Source organism: Convolutriloba macropyga, chromosome 5 (assembly GCF_964194025.1).
Source record: "Convolutriloba macropyga chromosome 5, txConMacr16.3, whole genome shotgun sequence".
Taxonomy (NCBI): Eukaryota; Metazoa; Xenacoelomorpha; order Acoela; family Convolutidae; genus Convolutriloba; species Convolutriloba macropyga.
This window is the reverse complement of record NC_134472.1, coordinates 53,025,906-53,051,365: the sequence shown is the minus strand read 5'-3', so window position 1 is coordinate 53,051,365 and position 25,460 is coordinate 53,025,906. Positions and strand designations below refer to the sequence as shown.

General features: G+C 34.1%; 1 protein-coding gene across 1 annotated transcript in view; it reads left to right on the top strand.

The window, feature by feature from the left end:
- LOC142340088 (epithelial sodium channel subunit gamma-like) overlaps positions 1-25,460 on the top strand; it is a 90,296-nt gene that overhangs the window by 39,274 nt on the left and 25,562 nt on the right. Inside the window, exons 2-4 of the mRNA XM_075390501.1 lie at positions 6,662-6,835; positions 14,662-14,816; positions 20,605-20,777. Coding sequence (XP_075246616.1) covers positions 6,662-6,835; positions 14,662-14,816; positions 20,605-20,777 — 502 coding nt within the window. The remainder of the gene's footprint in view (positions 1-6,661; positions 6,836-14,661; positions 14,817-20,604; positions 20,778-25,460) is intronic.

The window sequence follows — 25,460 nt, the reverse complement described above, 5'->3', positions numbered from 1 at the left end:
AAAATCTGATAGACGTTTCAGCAGTCAAAATATTTAGTAAACTTAAGTGCAAAGAACCAAATTTAACAAAAGAAAAAAAATAGTTTCAGCAGTCAAAATATTTAGTAAACTTAGGTGCAATGAACAAAATGTAACAAAAGAAAAAAATTAAACACCAAATATTGACAAAACTCGAAATTTCTCCAAGGTTCCTATCGGAAATAGATTGCATCAAATTTAATTGGATGATTAGCCACCAACTGAAGAGGAACATTAGATTCAAACTAGCTCATTAATGACTTCTAAATTTCAATAAATTAGATTCTAATGGAAGACAGCAAAAACAAAAACCATAAACCTTCCGAAGTCAAAACTCATTTTAATTTTTTTTTTGAAAAAGTGTCTCAAAATATTATGAAAACAATCAACCATTGACTCTAGTAGTTCATAAGCTTCTATGTCACTAATGCAGTTGATGAGATCTTTCATTACTGAGTCTTTAACAAACCTACAGAAAAGAACTTGTTAAGAATAAAAACAAAAATTTACAAAAGTTGTTATAAAATAAATAATTTTAAGGTGCTAAAAGAACATCTTGATTAGAAATTCAAAAAAAATTGCAGTATTGGACTTTCTGCAATGCAAAGCATGGACAAAGATTGAAAAACATTATTGAAAAAACGTTGTCTCAAACTCTACAAAATCAATATTTTCTCAAAAAAAACTATTAAGACAACAACCTCTACACAACTTTAGGACACAAATATTGCATAAGTTAGAATTAACAATTCATTTTTAGTAAGTAACAATGTGACAAATCCTTAAAAAAAGATATTCGTCACCTATAAGCAAAAAATATAAAAGGTTGAGATCATTTTTATTTCACTTGAATGAACAATAGAACAGATGGAACGACAGACGGTCAATCAAATATGATGAGGTTGTATATGCTGCTCATTTTGATGAATGCAAACGTCTAATTCTACTAAAAAACAGAAACTTAGATTCAAAAAACAATAACTATCTCTAAATCAAACTAAAGTTTGAAGTCTAAAATCTCTCAAGTATCTAGTGCGTCCTTTTTCAGCTTAGATGGTCTCTCATTATTTTCTATTAGAGTGTCCGGGCTCAATTAAAATGTGTAGTTGAATAACCAGAAGTCAACAAATTAACATCTGCACTCAACAAAAATTATAAAACAAAATGCACACTCAAATAAACCTTACCCAACCTAGATTATCACAACCTATTTCTCGGATAAATTTTTTCAGATTTTACCTGGGTTTTCGCCCAACATTTTTTTAATTAACAATTCAGGATACATCTTGCAAATTGTGGTTTGAAAACCAAATATATACTCACAAGGTATTTTTAACACCTGAATTGACCAAAAAGAAATAGAAACATTTGAGAATGGAGCGGCTACAACTTTTCGTAAATGTGAATAAATTTTCGTTCGAAAAAAAAATGAGGAATGATTTTTTCTTCGAACCTAATTGGAATGATTTTGAAGCCGTTGGCGTTGATAGGTATATTTTTTGGAAATTACAATTACGCCTTCAATCAATCAGAGTTGTTGATAGGCCTTATTGTAAACAACAAAAATTAAACTAAAAGACCAAAGGAATCAAAAACCAACTAAAGATCAAATGCTGCAAGTTATTGCAGATCAAATTGGCGTAATTTCAAAATTCATATCCATGAGTAGCTCAAAAGTGAAAAGAAAAAAAATTCTGATATAACTCATCTCTTGAATCTTTTAACAATTTTTTAGAAAACCATTAAAATACAGTATATTAGAAAGCTATTATGAACTCTAGCATTTGATAAATTCAGTCTATGTTACTCCTGAAATCAGGGAGACGTTTCGTTACGCAGGCTGTGACAAAACTACAGAAGAATAACATATATATCAAAACTCAAAAATTTAGTAAATTTTTGATAAAGCAAATAGTTTTTAACTCCTGAATGCCATAAACAAAAAACTGTGAAGAGTTTTTGCTTGTATAAGACTTAGAGTGAACTCCAGTGAGACCTGTCAATATTGCAACTCAGATTAAATAAACACTACAGCAGAGATAGTAAACAATTAGTAATTTTGTTTTAATGAGGACTTTTACGTTCAAAGTCACCAAAATATTTAAGTTGCTGCCGACCAATTCAGGAAACGGCGTATTTTGATCATTAAATCGAAAGCTTGGCATTTAATTTACGTCGCCAGAAAAAATAACACAAAATAGACGTCAAATGGGGAAAGTAAAAACACACAATTTATACTATATGTCTCTTTTGTACTTTTCGTGCAAACATGTAAACAATAATGGTTGATTTCAGTTTGTCTTTGAGATTAAGTCAACTTCAAGGCTTCTTCTGGAGACAAATTTAACAATCTTAGTCGAAAATTTAGGAGGCTTACCATTTCGTGGTAACTGAAAATATTTCTTTTATAGTATGATATTGTTTTTTTGCTGTTGGGTATATTTTTGCTGTCACATGCACATTACACCAAATATCCAGATCAATCGAAAAGAAACTTTTTTCTGGATAAGGAAAAAGAGTCACATTTACTTCTGAACTTGGTGTAATAGAATTCTCAGATAGTGGTGTATTTTCTCTAAGATCATTTCTCTTGAAATTTTTAGCTTTTTTAGCAAATTCTGGAATGGCTGTTTCTCTTGCCGTTTTTGGCGTTCGTCTGTACTCAGGGTGGTCGATCCGTTTTTGTTTCTATTGCATTAATTTGACCGCCAAATTTAACCGTAAAATTTTCATCAAATCGCTCCATCATCAGTCAGCCAGTACAGAAAAAAAAGATTAAATGCTGAAGCGGCAAACTTTGGTGGCTGATTGTTCATTCAGGCATCGCCCGATCCTAATTTAAATTTGAGGCAAGATTTAATTATAACTCAACACCTTCTCATTTGAGGTAGAAGCTCACTTTTCTGATGGTCTGAACTATTTTTATGCACGCCATATAGTGTAACTGACAGTTAGATTTGAGCTTGGACAATTTTTATGAGACAATGGTGTGAATTTTGTTTTCATCAGAACATGAACAAAGGTGGGTTTCAGCAATATTGGCTGCAAGGGCGTTTATCCGACAAGGGAAAAATTAGAAATCTAATGGGCAAAAATATCGCGAGTTCGTTCACCATTACAATCAGTGTGGGGTCGGGTTGTCGGCTTAAAGTCCAATATTTTGGTTGTCGGCTAAATGTTGTCCGTGAATTCGGCGGTCGCCGAAAGAATGAAAGAGTTACGTTGAGAGTTTTTTCTCTGTCGTATAAAAATCCTTTTTCTGTGGGGTGGATTAAGGAATTAGTGACGTACGTTTTTAGATAAACCAGAAACACATGTAAATCGTTGTCTTTTCAGTCAAAAGCTATCAGATACAATTTCAACACGATTTAAAGAACAAAGCAACTTTTAAGAAGTTAACCGATGGGACCGCCTGATAAAAGTGTGACCTATTTACCACAATCGTTGCTTTTTACACTGATAAAAATCCGACTCGTGGGAAACAGTGGATAATGGAGCTATTGATAAGATTACTACTCCGGGGGCGGGGGGTATATTTTGAGATGGTCGTACAATTGCGATTGCTTTTGCTTATAAAACTCTGAAGAGAAATGTATAGCTCTTGTTTCCGCCAGGTTCGCGGGAAATACAATAGATTTCTAAATATCAAGAGGGTCTGCAATTGATAGCGGTTGAAACTAATCCACCCTTTTCGCCCCAATTTCAAAAGAACGACCTTATCTGTGATGAAAGGGCGCTATTGTGTTATAAGTAGGTTATCCAAGGACAAATAAACTGAACTAAAACAAAGAGCACCCAAAGCTCACTCAAAAATAAAGCAAGGTAAAAACAATTCTGTATGAAGGGGGATTGTGATTACGTAATCACAATCAGCGATTACGTAATTCCAGAATTTACCAATTAGTTTTTACCTGATGTAGTGGGAAGAATTACTTCTTAGAAAAAATCATATGCTGCGAAAAATGAGTTTTTCGCATCGAGGTGACAAGAGTCATTTCGACTATCAAAATTCTCTTTCAACGGGACTCATATTAGTATTGAAATTTAGTAGTTTAATTTTTTGTCTCTTGTTTTCTGGTACAAACACGCATAGCCTCTCTATATTTTTTCTTTGGTTTAATTATTGGATGATCCTTTGATCGTTTTGATAGATCATCTTTGCTATTGTTCATTTTGATAGATCATTTTGGGCTAATTTACGACGTGAGGAAACGTTTTTTTTTTGCTCTTTTAACAATACCACAGCAAAAATTCGCACCTTCATATGGAAAAATCTGTCCTCTGATGAATAAAGTTTCTTTCTCATTTAAAGAGTTGAAGAGTTGCATGAGTTGAAGTTTGAAACCTGCGCTAATAAGAAACCTGTACCAAGTATCCGATAATATAGCTCCTGAAAACCTAAACTCGAAAAATAAATTCAATATATTTCAAATGCGAGTCACGTTGGACTGTTCACATATATGAAATCATCGTACAGTAACTTTAGATTACAATTTGGATTTCAATAGCCAATTTTAAAAAGTGAAGAACTAGCTGTATAAGGAAAACGGAATCCTAAATAGAAATCGTTACAACTGCTATATATATATATATAAATATATATATATATATATATATATATATATATATATTATATATATATATATATATTATATATATATATATATATATATATATATATATATATATATATATATATATATATATATATATATATATATATATATATTATTATATATATATAATTATATATATATATATTTATATATATATATATATATATATATATATATATATACTGAAACTCGCGCACAACCTAACAATTCTTTAATATGTTGGTTTTTTCTACAGGAAAAGTAGCAACTAAAAGTTCGCTGTAATTGTCATGATGGCAAATATGAATGTTTGCATATATTTTTTTTGAAATCGTGCATGCATTTAAGTCCGTTGCTTTAAACAATATTGCACATTTAGGGATTCAGTTTCTACTAACAAAAATGACTTCAAACTATTTTTTATACGCTTCAATGCTAATATCGCTCCTATTTTCCTTCTTGAAGCAGCAAAGAAATAACTTTTGAAAAGTGCAGACGCTTGTTGTAATTTTATAAAGCGGAATTCTCTCAAAATTCGAGTAATCGTCTTTTAAATGTACCAATAATTACAATTACATGACATTATACCCAATGCCATTATACCAAATGCTTTTAAACTCAATGCAATTATACTCACTGCCCACTATATACAATGCCAATATATCCAATAACATCATAACTAATGCATTTTGATATTTTCGTTCAATAATCCGACTCATAATTAGCCGTCGCTATTACACGTTTGTTTTAACATACTCAAGCGGATAATTTAATCCCCTTTTCGGTTGCGATAGTTTCATATCAAGTCCCACGGTAACGTTAATGGAAACGTTTAACCTGATAGACGTACTTTTCTTCCACTGTGTTGACGTAAATTGACCGCTTGCTTGTATTTTCTAGATACGTAAAGAACGGAATTATAGATGCGGAAATATATTCTTCTTGTAGCAGATTGATCAATCAGACAATTTTTTAAAATCCTTGGATATATCGGTAGGAATTTTTAAAATTGTTGATATATGAAATGACATTTTTAGATAATGATAGCGTACTTTCGGTGTGGTTGAACAGAGATGTACCCATTAATTTTTTTATTTATATTATAGCAGTCTTAACACCCTTGACTATGCCAGCAATTTGGACATGATATATTTTAAAACTTAAGAAGTTTTAAAAATCCCTAACAAGTTGTAATCCCTCGCAACCGTTCTTTCAAAAAATTAGAGATTTTGCTTTAACATATAATTTACTTCATTTTTGGTACAATGAGTTCAAAAAAGAGAATTAAAAAAAAACAAACAACCACCTTCTCCGACGCTTTTGCCTTAAATGTGATGTTTATTAGGATTATTTTATCAGCTGAGTTTATACATGGTTTTAAGCAAAGCTATAGAGTTAAAATAGCAACCGACTATTTGGAGTACTATTTCAGTACTGATATTTGTATCTCTCGAAGTTTTAGAAGTCGCTTCTTTGTTATCACACATACCTTTAGAACTCAATACATTTAAATTGGGGGAGTACAATTGAGGTTCCCCGGTTGATCATAAACTTTTCTTTGGAACCATCTCGAGGCCATATATGTTGATTGTAAATTGGCAGCGATATACCTTGCCATGTAAAAAATCAAACGCACATTGCATTCTGAGTGGCGAAGAACTCATCAAGACACTTTGAAAGAACTAAGGTTCGGTATCGTGTCAACCATAACCAAAACCATTCATATTCTTGGTTCCTTATAAGACCAGGAAATTGTAAAATGGAAAATACAAAAAAAAATGTTCGAGAATAGTTAAGGAACAATATATGACTACATTAAGTCTTCAAAAAAAGAAAATCAATCAGTTTAAATTACTGATTTCAAGGCCAAAAATATCTATTTCTAAGGCTAATATCAATATCTAAGTCTCATCATCTGTGCAGAGAGAGCTGTTTTCCCCAAAATCGTTTAACATTGATCGTCTTTTCAATCATATGATGGTTTTGCTACAGAAAATGGTCAATAACTGAATAAGTTTTACATAATGTTACCTTTTTTTGTGTTTCAGCCCACAAGATTGGGAAGCCAGATTACACTCCCCTAAATAGGAGCTATTACATTCTGGGCATGGACCAGTCACTAGAGGACAACAGTGTCAGATACCTGGCAGAGAGGAGGTTCGACTTGCCCCTCCTCATTGAGGCCACTCTGGGAAACTTATCCAGTAAAGATACACAGCCAGGTACGAAAAACCGCGTTTACATTTCAATTCAAAATATTATGATCATTTATTTTCAGTAACCATACTAAGATAAATTATGGTTCCATATAAGACATTACAAGTTTCAAGTTTCTTAGCATGATCTTGCTATGTTTTCTAAGATCCATGTATGATCATTGATATGTAAGATCTTGTACGATCTGTGTATGATTCGTATTAAAATAAAGCTCCAGCCGAAGCCGTATGGCCGTCATCCGGCATGCAAAGAACTGTCGGAATCTTGCTCAAATTTCTGTTATTCTGAGAGAATGTCAGAAATAAAATGATTATATTGCAATATCTGACGGAAAAATTGTCCTCATAAAAGAATCTGGCTGAAATTTTGATGGACTTTTCGTTGTGTGGTAGGTTTCTGACAAATTACTAAAATCTTGCTGGCTAGGGACCCGTTCAATTTCGACTGGGATTATCTTTTAGAGCCTCAGCTTTTTGTCATAATATTTGCAATTGCTGAATGATTGCTAAGAATCAGCTCTGGTGTTTCAGAGCGTCGTGAAACAAATAATTGAGCTATTAACCCGTCCGAATAATTTTTCATGGCGTTGCCGCCGTTCAAAAATCTCAGATAAAGAAATGGTAGTGCCTTAAGATAAGTTTTAAACTGTTCACCGTACGTCAAAAACATAAGATATTAAGAGGGTTACGAGGATTTTCAATTGCGATACTGAAATCCACACAATCTGAGGTCATGAGACATTAAAGAGGCTTCTTTGCTTGCAACTGGCTCCCAGGTTTGCACTTTTTGCTATAACCATAGTAGCGTTTTCTCGCATTAGTGTGACTGAAACCGATTGAGCAGCTGAGAAACCAGCAGAATACAAACATCTGTTATTAGTGAGTAGAGCTATTCGCTTCCTTGCATTTCACACGAAGTCATAGAGTCAACCAAATCATTCAAAATCTTTGGGAATGATTTGAACACCTATGTTGGCATTGTTGGGAACTTCCTGTCTTACGCAGCTCTCAAGAGCAAAACCAAACTCGCAGCATTTGAAATAAAAGTGGGTTGCAGTGGGGAGGTAATGGTTACATCCAGAGTTGTTGGCTGTCTATTAGATCAAAAAGGTAAATATACATATGCAGGTCGAGAATTTGTTTCTGGTATCAGGTTTTTCTGCTCTAAAACTGGCGACACGTTGGCAGCGCTGCAAGCGTATATAATTTTGTCTCAAAACCGGTCGTGTCGCGCAATAATATCGCCCCGCCCATGACATGTAACAGCATGAGCACCAAGTGTATCCAAAGATCTTGTTTTTCAACAGGGACATTTTCTTTCCTTTTCATACATTGGAGTGCCCAGTCTGTACTTCACAGCTGCACAAAACTCGTTTAGCAACAGATGGAGGCCGAGAGCTGGTATTGGAGCTGCCGATAACCAGGCTACCGATTGAGGCAGAGAGAGTGACAATAATCGAGCTTCTTTTCCTTCGGATGTTTGATTTGAAATTGTTTATTGAGAGTGACTTTGTCCAGGTCTTCTTGTATTTTTCTTTGAGTAAACTGCGATATTGAAGACCATTTATTTCCTTAATTATCTTGCTAGAAACGAGATCTGCATTTGGACTTTCGCCAGTTATAATCTCTACCAATGTAGCGAACTGAGATACCGAACCAATATAGGCTGCTTTTATCTGGTCAGACGCTGGTCGGACTGCAATTCTGGTCTTATTGTTTGGTAAACATTTTTGATATCATGACTCATTGGACAAGACTGTACCCAGTATATTCTCGAAAGTTTTCTTTTGAAGCGAGTTTAACTCCTCAAAATTGTTTACGGCTTCCTCTGATGGTGTATTGCAGCGCAGTGAATACATCATTTTTGGTGCACCCAGTCAACTACGTAGAGTGCAAAGAGCACACTGTGGGTTGTTTATGTACTCCATGTTCTCGAGTAGTTTCTCAATCCTCTGAACACGCTTCTGTATCGAGGAAGCAACGAATCGGGGAGTTCCAACAACAGCACCCAGTATTTCGAGTCCCTCTCCACTGTTCCTTTTGATTCTGCTATCAATCGTCTTTAGAGACCTTTTTGACCAGATCTCAAAATTGTCTCTACTGAGTTTTAACCCCCAAGTTTCACCCGAAACGATCAAAATATCTAAAGCATCGTTAAGTTCGTTTTCTATTCCAGCAACAATAATGCAATCGTCAAGGTACCAAAAGAGCTGAGTAAAAGTATGAATTTTTGATTCAATCTGTTTTATTATACGCCACAAGTTTGGGGAGAATAACAGAGGACCAAAAAGTTCACCTTGTTGCACTCCAGATTGACTCGTTGCAGATTTGTTGCTCTAAAAAAGCCGACTGTGCTGTGATTAGCAATACATGGCAAGTGTTGCTCAAATCGGCCTTAAAGTAACAGCAGTTTTAAGAAATTGACCTCTTTTAATGGAAATTGAGGCCTTCTTGAGCCTGAATTTTTTCAAACATAATTTTGATTACGTGTACCATACTTCCAGCTTCCCATTTAACTCCTACACCAAATTAATTAGACAAAAACAGTTCGACCGACTCTGATTGTGTTTGTTTGGCTTTGCATTTTGCAACCAAACGCTGGAAGACCTCACCCACAGCTATAGGACGCGCACCTCTTTTTAACTTCTTGAAAGCAGTTAAGGAGTTACTGCAGAAAACTGATGCCACTGACACAGGGAGCTGACCTCTGCTGGCTAAATTCACTGGCTTTGATATACTTGTAATAGCTTGTCTAGATTGATCAGGAGCTGCATAAAATAACTGCGTGCAAAAGGCGTCCGAGGTAAATTTTAGATATACCAGCAGCTGAGAAATTGGAGATGGCTTTTATTTGGCCAAATACAGTTGGCTCAACAAACGGATGCGGTTGGAGCTGTAATGATGAAGTAGCAGCCGAGGTTCTTCTTCCAGAGGGTATAGAGTTTTAAGCTCTCTTAATGTTTGGATATTATCATGTGCTACTCCATCAGATGGGAGAATTTTTGCTGCTCTTAGGTGTTGGCTTTGGGGCTCAGCACTTTAGCACGAGCTGCAAGTGCTTGTATTGTTTTTTAAAAATTTTTCTTCATTGCTTCATCGATGCAGCTTCATACCAAAGTCCGGCCTAGTCCCCCTCTTTCCAGCGCTCAAACTTTTTTGACAAAAGGTTTTCCTAATTATGTTTGTGTTCTTGTGCCCCGTATTAGATACCAAAGTCCGGCCTAGTCCCCCGCTTTCCAGCGCTCAAACTTTTTTGAAAAAAGGTTTTCCTAATTATGTTTGTGTTCTTGTGCCCCGTATTAGATGCTCGTAATATACATTTACTAATGACAAATAGATTCTTCCAATTTTTTGTGCAGTTTGGCTTTGAGACACATCCCTCTATAACTTTGGTGATAACTTCCGGCCAACTGAATCGAAAAATGACAAGTATGTACAGTATTGTTCGAATCGGCTTCTTGCAAATTGTTTCCAAGTCTGACAGTTCAATAGGATTCTTTTTTGAGGCACAAAGGCTGCCGTCTGTTCTACTTGAACATGATTCTTGTTTGCCAGTCAAAACTATCTCACCAATGCGGGCTGCTATATCACACGGAATCTTTTTGTATTTGACAGTAAGGAGCTAAATTGAGTGTGTGCCCGTGTGGATCGTGAGCACACCCATTCGTCCAAAGGTGGTCCCCAAATGGTATAACTGATCTTAGTTTTGTCGTTTTGTGGCTTTTTACAGTTATTTTAACCAGTTTGTCGTTTTTATTAGGATAAAACAGCAGCACTTTATCAACAGGAACTTGAAATCTGGTGTCAGAGTCAACAACAAGCAAGTTGCTCATTGACTTCGCTCATCTATATACCATAATATGTATGTTCTTATGTTTGTGAGCCATTTATATACCATAATATCTTATGTTTGTGAGCTTGTAAATAGAATACTCGAATTTAATAGTCTTGTAGTAGGCTTTTAACCAAGTTTTTTAATCTAAGAAGAGAAACAGAGCTCAATTTTTCCATTATTTTTGCTATTACTGACAGAAGTAAAAACAAATGCCCAAAAATGTACAAGTTTTTATGGGGAATGGAATATGGTGATGATGGTTTCGTTCATTAAAGAATTTATTTATCACTTTAACACATTGAAAATAAAAATCGAATATCGGATATCAAAATTCAAGAGAGTTTTATGGAGAAAGGAATGATTTTCTCTCAGCTCCGCGTTCGTACTTACTGACGGATGAAGCATTATTTAACATCTCTCATTGTACATATTTTCCCAAAAGCGTGTTTGCACATTTTGGACAGCTATTTTATGCATTACACAATTAACTTTCAGTCTTTCGCCCAAAATGAACAGTTGTCTAGACGCTGCTGATCATTATGTAGATTATTGTTGTTTTATTCAACGCAGTGAAATTTTTGAGTTTCTTTGTATCGTCTTCAATTCAAGGATACTTTTAGGGCAAATGTAGACATAATTTTCCTCTGTGGATCAAATACAAAACAAAGAAGGAAGGATGAAACTTCAGAGCCCTTTCTAAATACATTAAGGCATCAATATTTATTGAAAAACAAGGAGGACATTATCATGTGCTGCTCCATCGGATGAGAGAATTTTTGCTGCTCTCACGAGTTGGCTTTAGGGCAAAGCGCTTTAGCACGAGCTGCAAGTGTTTATAATGTTTTATTAACGGTTTTTCTTCATAGGTTCATCGATGCAGCTTCATACCAAAGTCCGGCGTAGGCCCTGGCATTCCAGCGCTCAAACTTTTTTCACAAAAGGTTTTCCTAATTATGTTTGTGTTCTTGTGCCCCCTATTAGATGCTCGTAATATACATTTACTAATGGCAAATAGATTCTTGCAGTTTTGTGCAGTTTGGCTTTGACACACATCCCTCTATAACTTTGGTGATAACTTCCGACCAACTGAGCCGAAACTTGACAAGTATGTACCGTTTTGTTCGAATCGGTTTCTTGCAAATTGTTTCCAATTCTGGCAGTTCAATAGGATTCTTTTTGGATGCACAAAGGCTGCCCTCTGTGCTACTTGAACTTGTTTCTTGTTTGTCAGTCAAAGCTATCTCGTCAATGTGGGCTGCTATATCACACGGAATCTTTTTTGTGTTTGACAGTAAGGATCTAAATTGAGTGTATGCCCATATGGATCGTGAGCACACCCATTCGTCCTAAGGTTGTCCTCAACTTGTATAACTGATCTTAGTTTTGTCGTTTTTTTGGCTTTTCACAGTTATTTTAAACAGTTTGTCGTTTTTATTAGGATAAAACAGCAGCACTTTATCAACAGGAACTTTAATTCTCGGGTCCGAGTCATCAACTGGCAAGTTGCTCATTGACTGTGATCATCCAGAGCATTGGTTCCCTTCACCTAAAGTGTTTGATAACACATTGTTTTCACCAAAGCAAGAACTATTTACTGTTGCGCATTCAATATTTCGAAATGAAGAAGTTTCCTTTTGTCACCTTTTCTCTTTTCTAATTCTCGACTTTAATAGTCCCATGTCTTTATAGACCATAATATTTTATGTTTGTAAATTGAATACTCGAATTCAATATTCTTGTTGTCGGCTTTTAACCAAGTTTTTTTAGTCTAAGAACAGACACAGAGCTCAATTTTTCCATTATTTTTGCTATTACTGACAGACGTAACAACAAACTTCCAAAATTGTACAAGTTTCTATGGGGAATGGAATCTGGTGATTGTTTCGTTCATTAAAGAATTTATTTATCATTTAAACACATTTAAATTAAAATTCAAATTTCGGATATCAAAAGTCAAGAGAGTTTTATGGAGAAAGGAATGGTGTTCTCTCAGCGCCATGTTCGTACTTACTGACGGATGAAGCATTATTTAACATCTCTTTTTGTACATATTTTCCCATAAGCGTGTTTGCACATTTTAGACAGCTATTTGATGCATTACACAATTAGCTTTCAGTCTTTCGCCCAAAAAGGACAGTTGTCTAGACGCCGCTGATCATTGCGTAATTTATTGTAGTCTTTGTTCAACGCAGCGGAATTTTCGCGTTGCTTTGTATTATTTACAGCTCAAGAACACTTTGAGGGCAATGCAGACAGAGTATTCTTCTGTGGATCGGATACAAAACAAAGAAAGAAGGATGAAACATCAGAGCCTTTTCTGAATCCATTAAGGCATTAATATTTATTGAAAAACAAGGAGGCTCCGCAATTTGAGTTCACACATCATGTTGGGACCTCTGATGCGCCTCTTCATAATCACATAGGCTAAAATAGCGAACAAACTTGTCCTTCAATGAAAGCAATTAACACACTGGATCCTGTTCTTGTTTCTCTGGCATTGTTTACTTCAAATATAATTTAAGACGCTAAATAATTTCAACCTGTTTTTTTATTGTTTCAATTTAAAATTTTCCGTCCAAGTTTGCGTGAAAATGGAAGGTAACATTGATCACAACAGTGACAGTACAAAATTCACTCAATAAGAAAACGTTTATGAAACGCAAAACAGGGAAAACATTTTGTATTTGTAAAAACTTGTATTTGAAATTTGAAGAAGCAAATACCTACCAAATAAGAAGAAAACACTGATATCCGTTGTGAGTAAACGCAAACTTAGTGATGGCAGCTAGGTTTTGTTAAATAATCCATGTGTGTTCTTTTCTCACCTTTCGTATGTATTTATCAAATTCATACGAAAGGTGGGAAAAGAACAACACATGGCACAGATGGATAAGTTTACAACACCTAGTCGGAAACATAGGGTTCATTCATATGTTCGAATCTGAGATCAAAAGTGAAAACATTTCGACATCTTAACGTTATCCGTCATGCACAGTAGTTATATTCCTGTATTTTGTCAGCACAGTAATCAGTGATTGGGGGTCAACGTGCTGTTTTATGAATCATATGCTTCCAAAGCTTACCTTGATTCTAACTGATTTCCCTACAGAAAATCTGGCTCAAAATTAACCAGGAAACAGATCGGACTAAAATAAAAACTTGGCGGGAACCGACCTCCCTAAGTTCGAACTATAGGTAAGCGAACTGTAATCGAGGCTGATTTTTGTGGTTGATATTGGTTTATTGTGAGCATCTGTTTTTGGCTTGAGTTGCAGTATTTTTCATCAGTCCGTATATCCCAGATTTTTGCTGAAAGCCCTCACTCATGTCCAAGTGTTTTGTGTGGTACCGCAAACAATGACTGCGACTTTTTGATATTAGTTGAAAATTTTTGTTCATTGCAATCAGGAAATTACTTTTGGCTCATGTTCTAAGCGGTTTTTTTCTTTTTTAGAAATATTGGAGTTAAAATTGAGCCGAATAAAGCTCTAAAGGATTAACTTTTTTGTCCATCTTGTAGGAACAGGTTAATATGGGCCTCACCAAAGGTGATTTTTGCAACCTCTTTAGACGAGGTAGGACTAGAAAACAAATCTCATACATTATCATGCTGCAGTTTTATAAAAATTTGCCGGTCAGATACGGCCATGTGGGAAAGAAAGCAGCCCCAAAATACATTTATCAGAAATGTTTTTTTTTTGGCAAGAAATTAGTTCCAATGACAAAAAACACTTCAATCTTGAATAAAGGTTACCAAAGGAGTTTAAAAAAATGAAACAAATTGCTATTAATATTTAGCAAAAACTATTCGAGTGCTGTCAATACATTTTCTTTGTTTTTCTTTACCAGATATTACCATGTGTCTCGGAAAAACCTTTCAGTTTTTGTGAGATATGTCACGATCATGCATTTCTTCTTATCATGCATCGAGCTCTGGCTCACTGTGAAGTCAATAAACAAATTTTTGGTTGATTGAATTTTTTTGGCGCTGTTTCAGATGACTTCATCATAGAGTGTTGGTTCCGGTCTATGAACTGCACGGACTGGTTCGAGCCCTTCCCCTCTCTGGCTTACGGGACCTGCCTCAATCTCACCCAGAAAGCACATAACCCAGGCTTCTCTCCCATTGGAAATCTACAGGAGGGTTATCAGGTAGGTACATGGTGAATAGAATGGATAAAAATTGTGTATTTTTTAGGAGAAGGAACTTGTAAAATCATTTGAAAAACCACAAAACCATTAGGTTAAATATTCACTTGTTTTCAAATATATCATGAATTCACTTGTTTTCAAACAATCATGTTTACACTACTAATTTCATATAAAAGCCATTTGAATTGCAGGTTGAATCAATCAATGAAATTACTTACTATAGATCCAAATTATCACCTGCGACAAATTTTGAAAGTACCATTAATTCCTCAAATTTACTCAAATCTTTACGATATCTATTAATTTATTTGAATTAAGTGCAATCAATTTATTGGAGAACATGTAGATATTTAACCACATATGGTTGTTTTCTGTTTTTCTGAATTTACATGTTTACAATTCAAAAAAGAAAGTGCTTGAAACCCACACAGTCGAGTTTTCAATGCCAACAAATAGAACTTTAGAGTATGTTAGACTGCTTTTCGAAGTATTGGGTTATCAATGGATTAGAACGAGGCTATGCTACTTCGGAATTAATTCCATCTAATTTTATTAGAAACACCGACGAGCGCCTCAGTCATGAACGGATGGTTATCGTATCATCTTCCAAGATCTCCGCTTACAAGATTATTTTAGCATGAAACTTGCAAAACAACTGTCCATATTGCGGGACAGCTGTTATAACACCTTTCATTTTACAAGATAACTGTTATCTGGCAAGAATCTTACAAATGATGTTTTTGACGAACATCCACAAGCCAACAGACCATACAGTATCTTGGGTTTAGCATACGCGTTACAAAATTTAGGCAGAAGTCTCTTTGAAAACACAAGACGTCCTTTATATAGTATTCCGTTTTAATACTTTATCGAATCAGTATAGTTCAAAGAATCGTCGGCAAGCTGAACAGGCTTTCTAATCTGAGTACCTCCAAACTCCCTTGCTTTACTTTTTAAAGCGTTTATGTTCAGCTTATTTTTTGCTTATTCTTTTGAATGCAAGCATATTGTACCATTCTCACGGCATTAACCGATTAAATACGCAGGATCTTGCCTTTCTTGCGTTTTTAACCACTTTTTTGTTATCAAAGAAGCTTTTGCTGACAGATTTTGACCTAAACCATCTAATAAAGCATTTGTTAATAAAAATTACACAAAGAAGATACTTTGTCTATCTAAAATAGAATTGCCTATCTTATAAAAATTCATACAAGATCTCACACAATCACTTTCTGCGAATCTGTATAATTCATATTAGGAATTAGTGAGAAGTTCCTAATATGCATTTAGTGAGAAATCTTTCTGCTAGAAATTAGAACAAAGTAAACTTTATGCCTTTTTTTCTGAGCTTCTCAATTAACCATTGCTTTGTTTCGATTGCATATGGCCAATCTTGGTGCAAAGCTGGTATCACGTAACGCTTCAGAATCAATTAGTGGTCATAGTTGCCAAAAACCGGCTCGCCAAAAAGATCAGTCTGAAATGTGAGGAATAATAAAAAAGAGTTTTATGGGTGAACTATACACTTGACTCACTTGAAACCGGATTTTCAAATCATAACATGCGAAATAGGATCTTAATGTTTCGTCCAGTCACGTGGCAATGCCTAGATGTCTCCAACTATTAAAAATAGTCGGCCAATTTCATAATCATGCGCTCAAACATTATACACAATCTTTACCTAGGTCTAGTTATAAATTGATTGAGACTGCTCTTTAACTTTTAGGGGCCTTTTTCTGACATGTTGGTAAACCTTAAGAACAGGGTTACAGACGGACTGAGATACCCTTCTAAAACCCTCCCATTTTATGAGATTTCCCACCTGCAAAACAAATTAAGGCCAATTTGATACTACAAACAATGGCTAGTTGAGATAGATTATGTCCCACACGGGAACTTGTGTTTCATTACGAATTGTTTATGTACAATTTCAAAGTTGGAATTGGAAAAGACATTGTTATGTCTTCAATCGTTCCAAGACGTAACATTGGAGTTACAGAAATCTTAAATATTATTCAGTTGAAAGTCTGGGCTCTAGGGTTTTCGTTCTTCGAATTTCGCGTGAGCAAATTAATGCCTATAAATCATTTATTTACCACACTGAATGATTGACTTGAAATCAGCTTACCCAAAACTAAACAAAAGCGAACCAAAAAAGCGAAGCAGAAATTGGCGCAAATATGTCTATTTACGAGGCTAGTCTAATAGAATGTCCGTTATGTGGCCTACAAACATTTCAAAAATTAAGAAAAAATTGTAGCATAGTTTATTTTTTTAAATTTTCGCGTTTATTATAGTGCCCGAACGTAATCTTCGACGTTAACTACGTAATATTAGTGAACAATACATTAAGGACAGGTGGGTTGGGTAAACTAAAGCTGATTTCAGAACACATGTGGACTAGACAGGTCTAATTTAAATTAAAAGTGAATGCGCTTAAACTGTTAAAGATGACAAACTTAAGCTAGCAATAATTGATTGAGTATAGAGACACAAAAAACAGAACAAGGAAAAAGGTTCATTTGATCATAAAAAGACGACTCGTGTAAGTCTTTCTGAGGTACAGAAACATTTATTTAGCTGCAAAGTTCAAATGTAAAGTTTTACTAAAAATATATCTCTCATTCTGAATCTTGAGTTCTTAATACAAAGACAAAAATACAAAATTACAAAGACTAATTTCACGAAAGGTAAGGATATTCATCTAACTGCCGAAACAGTCAATGTCTACATAGCGGCTAAATAACGGGGCGGTGGTGGGCTGAACCTCATTCTACTGCTAAAACAAAATCATAGCTAAAGGTGTCATTCGGGAAATAATATCTTTAACAAAAAATTTACATTATGCTTGAAAATTTTAAAAAAAATGCTCAGTTGTCATGATTGAAGCGTCTAAATTAGGCATATACAAATGCGTTGAAATGATTTATATTGATGAAGTAATGTTTTCATCAAAACTACTGAACTTCACATCTCTGAAAGATTCAAAAATTGGGTGACGTTTAAAAAGAGCTTGATTTGCAAGAAGTTAAATTATTTTCTCGCTGCAGTGTTAATTATGGTCTGCTGAATTTCGTTTTTTAAATATAATCCCTAAAAGAACAAAAACTCAGCGTGAGTTCTTTTTAGAAATAAAAAACTGAGTTTTTCGATTACCATTATTTGGAGATGAACTGGCACAATTATGCTTCGTCAGAGCTGCGTATTTATGAATCACAAAAATTAATCGGAAAGAAAAAATGTCATTTGAAAATATAACTGTAGAATTTTGCTATTATTTTTGCTCTTTGAATCACAAACTGTATCTTTTAATTTAGCGAATATTTCAAAAAAAAAATGCTTGTCACAACTGAAAATGGGCCATACAAATTTGCATCTCTTTTTCATAATTTTTACTTTTCAAACTACATAAAGATTCTATATAAAGATTATATTTATATATATAATAATAATAATAATAATAATAATAATAATAATGAATTTAACTAAACTTGGTTGCACCAACTTAGTACGTCCCTAACGGGGCTTGAATTTGGTTTCCCTCAAACACTGTCCATCCATATGGGTACAATTTGTAATTAAAATTCTTCTTAGCTAAATCAAATAGATATTCTTTGACTTCTTTTTTGAATTTGTGAGGAATTGAATATGGGTTATAGTTGGGAAAATCACGCGCCAGTGACATCGAATTGTTGAAGTTTGTAACTCGTTGGAAAAAATTTGATCGGCAACGCTGGCGATTACATTCGTTTGAGTATAAAAATATTTTCTCGTTTGATCGTGTTTTCGGATGTGCATTCCTTATTTGCCAAAATTGCTCTGCCTCAAGTGGAAGTTTTCTTGTCAAAATTCTGTTCAAAACTACGAGATCCAAAAAGACAAGTTGATATGTGATCGGAAGTAAATTTACTGATCGAAGACAATCATTGTATTCTTTATCAGTAAAATGACTGTTTGATTGTATCCATTTTAAACTTTTTCTCTGAAGCCAAGTATATATGTATATACATATATGTATATATATATATATATATATATATATATATATATATTTCACTTTTTTTAGATAGATATATGTTTAAATATATATATATATAAACATAAATATAAATATAAATATAAATATAAATATAAATATAAATATATATATATATATATAAAAATATACAAATAGTTGTATGTATATATATATATATATTATATATATATATATATATATATATACATTTGTTTGTTTATATATATATATATATATATATATATGTATATATATATATATATATATCTATATATATACTTATATTTAAACATAAATCTATCCAAAGAAAAAAGAGTGATATATATATATATATATATGTAAATATATATATATACATAAGTGTGTGTGTGTAAGTGTATATATATATATATATATATATATACATATACATATATATATATATATATGTATATATATATATATATATATATATATATATATATATATACAAATATATATTATATATATATAGAGAGAGAGAGGTACAGTGAGACGGCGACAGAGACGAAGAAGGAGAGGTGAAAGGAGAAGGCGAGGGACATAGAGAGGTAGTGGGATAGAGACAGAGAGCGAAAGAAAAAAGAGAGAGAGAGGTAGAAGGGGACGGAGACAGATACAAAGAGGGAGAGGGAGAAGGTGAAGAACAGTAAGAGAGAGAGAGAGATAGAGGGAGAGAGATAGAAACTGAGCCCTAATCTACACCTGGAATTATTAAAAAGCCCGTGCTCGAACAATTTCGGTTATAAACAGACATCTCTCGGCAGATTTTTTCTAGGAAAAGGTTTTGCCTTAACTTTGCTCGATGACCTCCATTTTGGCTGGAACTAAAACAACCGTTCTCGATATTGGCAGGACAATAAAACGTGTCCTGAAATTAAGCTGGACCAAAAACACTTGCCTTGTAATTTAACTGGACAATTAAACGTGACCTAGAACAATAATTATTTTACGTGTAATGTTCATTCTAGCTATTGCTTATAACAAGGTGAGCATGCATGCATCATTATATTTTCCAATTTAGACCGATTTAGTCTATCAAAATGAGCATCATTTTCGTAAAAAAAGATAACTTATATATTTGAACGGGAAAAAATTATTAACGCCACTTTTTCATCCTCTAAGGGGAAGAGGGTCACTACAATTAAACTGCCAGTTTCTTTCAATCAACTATTTGGGCAATATACTCCAGCTGCGATAACTGCTTTATTCTAAGAATCGCAAAATTTCTCAAGTTTTTTGGCAGTTTGCCAACTGTTTTCTAAGTTGGACTGCTCTGGTGCGATGCCATTTACTCTTGCACCGCTGTTGTATCTGTGTGAACAGAAGCAGACAAAAAATAAAAATTCCGATTTTTCTAATGAAAACAGACTCAATAAAAGACTTTTGCTCGACCCATGAAAAGACCATGCTCGAGCCCAGATAACCATAAAAGACCTTGACTGACCCAAAATATCTATGAAAAGACTTTTACTCGACCCATGTAAAGAATTTAACTGGAGTTAAAAAAAGAATTAGTTTCGACTTTAAATAGGGTCCTCAGCCGTGTAATGTAATTCAAAATGTGCCCCCGACCTGGAATTAACAAATTTTTTCATAATTCCAGGGTCTAGACTAGGGGAGAGAGAGAGAACAAAAACCAACAACTTTTTTGCACGTCACTCTAAGTTGCGAAAAGTCTCATATAGCCCCAATCTGAGTCAAATCACGTGCAGTTGTTGACGAAAAATTGCTATACGTGTATTGTTTCAGGTGACGTTCTTTCGTAACCCCCTGAGGGCTAGTGGGATAGTGGAGCCAGTAGGGGGGGTTTCTGTGGCAGTGTCTGACCAGAAGAACTACCTTATGGTGCCAGAAGTACAGTCCTGGATGATTCCATGGGGACAAGGGATGGAAATGAAACTGCACAAGAGACAGTACTACAGGTACCGACTCTCATGCCTGATTCCGATCATTAGACATAATAAGTCTGAAGTATAATTTCCAATGGAGAATTTGATTGTTTCCGTTATGGTTCCGATAGAACGTAATAAGTCCCCAGTTAAAAGGGGAGATCATTTTTGCAATTGCATGGTTAGCCCGAAGCTGACTTTCACAGTAATTCAGTACAGAATCGGAATTTTTATTGCATTGCATGATTACATAAATCATTATGCGTTAATGTAGAAAATAATCTAAGAAGGAAATATAGAAAGTTATATTGAATTTGAACTCACTAATCTGGGAGGCCCGCACGACTGGAAAAATGCGCAGACTATCTAAATGCATAAAATTTTGTTCGAAATTCAAGACTGACATTATTAAATCTAGGAAACTAATTGTACAGTTTGCGCGAGTACTTGTTGTGCCGCAAAGATTGACATAAAATTTAACAAAGTTTGAGGATACAGCGCCATTTATATGTTTCAGGCTAATATTGGTTGTCCAGGCCAACCAGAATTCCGTGTCTTAAAGATTTTTGCAGTTTTATCATCAGCTCGAAGCAGTCTAAGACAACTCCACTTGAAAAAATTCTTTTGTTATGTAAAGTAGTCATATGAAAAAATGTTAAACTCCTGGAACAAAATTTCTAAAAAAACAATATTAGAAACAAAAATTGCGATATCTCCCAAGATAAAAAAATAAAACAGCAGATTTCTTACAGTGAGCAAACTTCTCAGAAAGGTGCTTCATCAGCTGCTTTGGCTTTTTAAATCTATATCATTAATAGTCAGAAAACGACCAGAGCTGATTGGATGAAATTCAGTAATTGATATGCATTCAATTTCAGTCCCATTTTAGCCTTCGCCGCCACAAAATTATTAGCTCCCGAAACTTGGGAGATAATACTTCATATGGCCAGCAAGCTTGGGGGGGGGGGGGGGGGTATAATTTGAAAGCCACAAAGTTATTGATCTGGAATGAGATCAACGTTGACTTAGTTTGCTTCAAAATGGAGCGAAATGATGCGAAGACGTGTTGTGTTGCAAACGCCAGATATATGTGAAAGTAAAATCAATTGAAAAAGTTTGGTTTATATGAAATATTTTTTGGCCTAAGAAAGAAGAAAGGGTCGCTTTGAGATGTAGCATCTTCGTTTTCCGTTTTTTGTTCACATATTGTCTTTGTAATCTATCAATATTTTTAGCCGGTAACAAAGAAAGAAGGAAATTTATATAAAAATGTCTCAAAACCAAGATGCTAAAACCGGATGAAACAATTTCAAATATTTCTGTACCAAATTGGCCGTTTACTTGATTGCCTTCATTAAAAAATCTGGCAGCAAATTCTATGCTGCATGGCCGCTAATTATTAACTTTCTCAACTACAAAAATATCATTCCAAATATGTGTCAAAAGCGTGCCAACTTAACTTACAATTCTTAACTAAGGTTCTCTTTCTTTAGGTTTGCAAATAAATTTGCGACAAGATTACTGATTACATAATGAGCATTTCCACCCAAGAGCAATGTGCACCCCCTCCCTCCCTCCCCAACTCACAGACACACCAACACGTCCGTTCCCTCAGTTTAAGAAAGTTAAATCGCAAATTTGTTCGTTAGATTAATAAACAGTGCTGTCATTTTACCATATAATTTAATTAGTTCCCACCCCACTCTCCTAAACTGCCCATAATTTCAAATTTTCTTCCACCCCGTCAATTTATTTCCCTTGAAGAATAACAAAATTTTGTTGATATCAAATTTGCCCGAAGTACTATACGTCAAACGCTCTTATTACCTTGGATTACCAATTTGTCATAAACTGGGATAACTTCAAGCGTGACACTAAGCTTAGATCAACCGAGATTGGGAAAAAGCTTAGAGAATGACCGGAATTGATTCTTTAGTTCCGTGAGGTCAACATTCTGAAAATTAAAAACATTTAAAAAGAAAATTCAAATATCCAATTCTGACTTGATTGCCAAAATTTCATCTGAATGCAATGAAATTTGTGAATGATTTGTTTTAAGTCTATAGCTAGGTGTTGTGAGTAAAGTTCAGAATTTTTAATAGTTTAGATTTGCTTAGGCTAAATCGTAATGTCACAAAACTTCAACATAATTTCCATTAGCGTGACTTAATTCTGTCGAACATAGCAGAAAACTTTTTTTGTCTGTAAAATGGCCACATGAAATTCTAAAGAATGCTAGACAGATAAAATGAAAACCCAGTGAACCAAAATTTGATGCACCTGATTGAAAATGTTACAAGACAGCTCGCGCAAAACTGTATGCAGCTCAGATGATTTCAACATATGTCTCAAAATTGTCAACAAGAGGAAAATCTCTTTTGACTGGAATTTCACCAAGAGCAATCAGTCCCAAAGAAATTTTAAACAAACACAGACAGTATTTTGCAAAATAAAAGTGAAGTGATCAATTTCTACACTATGAGGAACACACAAATAAATGACCGATTTTCTTGTCATCTACTTTTTGCTCATTGAAAATATGCCTGACCGATAAAATTTTTACTCAGTAATTATTTTCCGGATCCAGTTAAGATTTTTTCTCAATGAATGTTACCAAATACTAAGATATCATACAAAAATAAGAAACGTTACATATGTCATGTTTTGTCTTTTTGACAAAAACTTCGTTCTGTATTTGGACATTTTCTAATTTTGAACAATTTATATCAAACAAAACAAAAGTTTCTATTCACTAATTACCTGGCAAATCGGAGACAAAAGTATGAAATTAAATTTTGACAACCTCCGCACTGAATTATGCAATTTTTTTCATTTTTTCTCATCATATGGGTGCATTTTAATTTTAAAATATCTGGAGAAAGTACAATTGAAAGTCAAACAAGCAAAAGTCGAGAAGATAATTTTATTGTTCTTTTTTTCCTGAAACGACTTATTTTTCTGTTCATCCTGCTACATATTCGCAATATATGTTATATTAGGCTAATCATAGTCCCAGAAAACCCACAATAAAGGTCTGGATTTGACTCTGTCCAGTATGGTGAAGCAATTTAAAATAATTTTTTCTCCCCCAACAATAAAACTTTCCTTATTTTTAGGAACTCGAGTAGCCAAAACAACAAATTCAATTTAAATCCTAAGTGAGGAGATTAAGATGGAAAACTTTCTTCTTTTTCGTTATTTCCTCAAGTGGTTGCCTTTCCTTATGTTATCTCCTTAAAGAAATTTTTCTGATATTTTATGTCATGTCGAAAAATAGAACGACTGAAGGTTATACTGATGAAAAGATTACAATGAAAATTTGTGCTAAATTTTTTCTAGAAAATTTTTGCTACCATTTCGAAAACGTTTGTCAACTTGAGCTTCTTATTTTGCATTTAAAACAAAAATATACTGCTGCTAAATCTTCGTTTATTCCGTATTTGTCGCTCACTAAATTATGTATTTGTAGTTTAGCTGGAGGCACAACGGTGGGATGAAAATCTAATCAAAAGTCACCTGAAACATGAGGAACAATAAAAAAAATGAGTCAACAAAAAATGTACAGTTCTTTTAACTTTTCAAAGAAAATAGTAAACGTAAGATTTAGTAGTACGGTGCCGTAATAAACTTCCCGGGTTGCTCATCATACACAATTCCTAGTAGTCATACTAGGTCATATATGATTCCTAGTATTCATACAAGGTCATATATGATTTTTATGATTTCTTAGTAGTCATACAATATCATATATGATATCTTAGAAATCATTAAGGGATCATACAAAAAAAAATTCAAAGCCTAAAAAATGTATATCTTTCATTTTCTTTTGATGTTGAACAAATTTCCTGGAAATCATACAAGGTCATATATGACACATAAAACATTGATTGGTTCCACAAATTCCCGTATAATGTAGTCAGAGGACATAATAAATTATTATATCGCATTTGCATTCCACATTTGATTCTTTGTGTGGGCGAAAAGAATAACTTTCCAACTTAAATATATTCCGAAAATGAGATTTAGATTATCTACAAATTTTTCTTCTTATTTTTTTATAAACAAGCTTTTATAGGTATAAGCTGGCTTCAGAGAATATCAGAACACTATTTATCTATTTGAACTTACTCTTTAATTGCGTGCCCAACTTTGCAAATGATATTGTACGTTTGGGTCTTTAGGCGGATCACAAAGTGATGACGGGGAATCACATGAGTCAGTCCTTGCCGAATTAAATTTTTAAAAGACATAAAGATTAAAAATTTATGAAAAATAGATGTTTTATTCTTGGTAGTCATACAAGGATCATATATGTTTTCTTTGTAGTCATACAAGGTTCATATATGATTTCCTAGTAGCCATATATGATTTCTTAGTAGTCATACAAGGATCGTACTAGGAAATACGTTATGATTTGTATGATACCATATATGATCCTTTTATGACTACTAAGAACTGGTGACCCGGGTTGGCAAGTCTTAGTCCGGTTTTTCTCTGAGACTTATACGATGCCGTAGTACGGCCTTGCCAAGTTGTCCAAGTTTGGTCAACCTGGGGAGGAACTATTTTCAAAAAGGAGGCGAATTTTAAGTCACTGCAATTGACGCCAGTTGACTTCCTAAAATACTGTAATAGCAATGAATTTGAAAAATTCTTAGCCGGTAGAAAAAACCCTTTGTTGAATATTTACAGTCAGAGCTGTCACTTATCACCGCT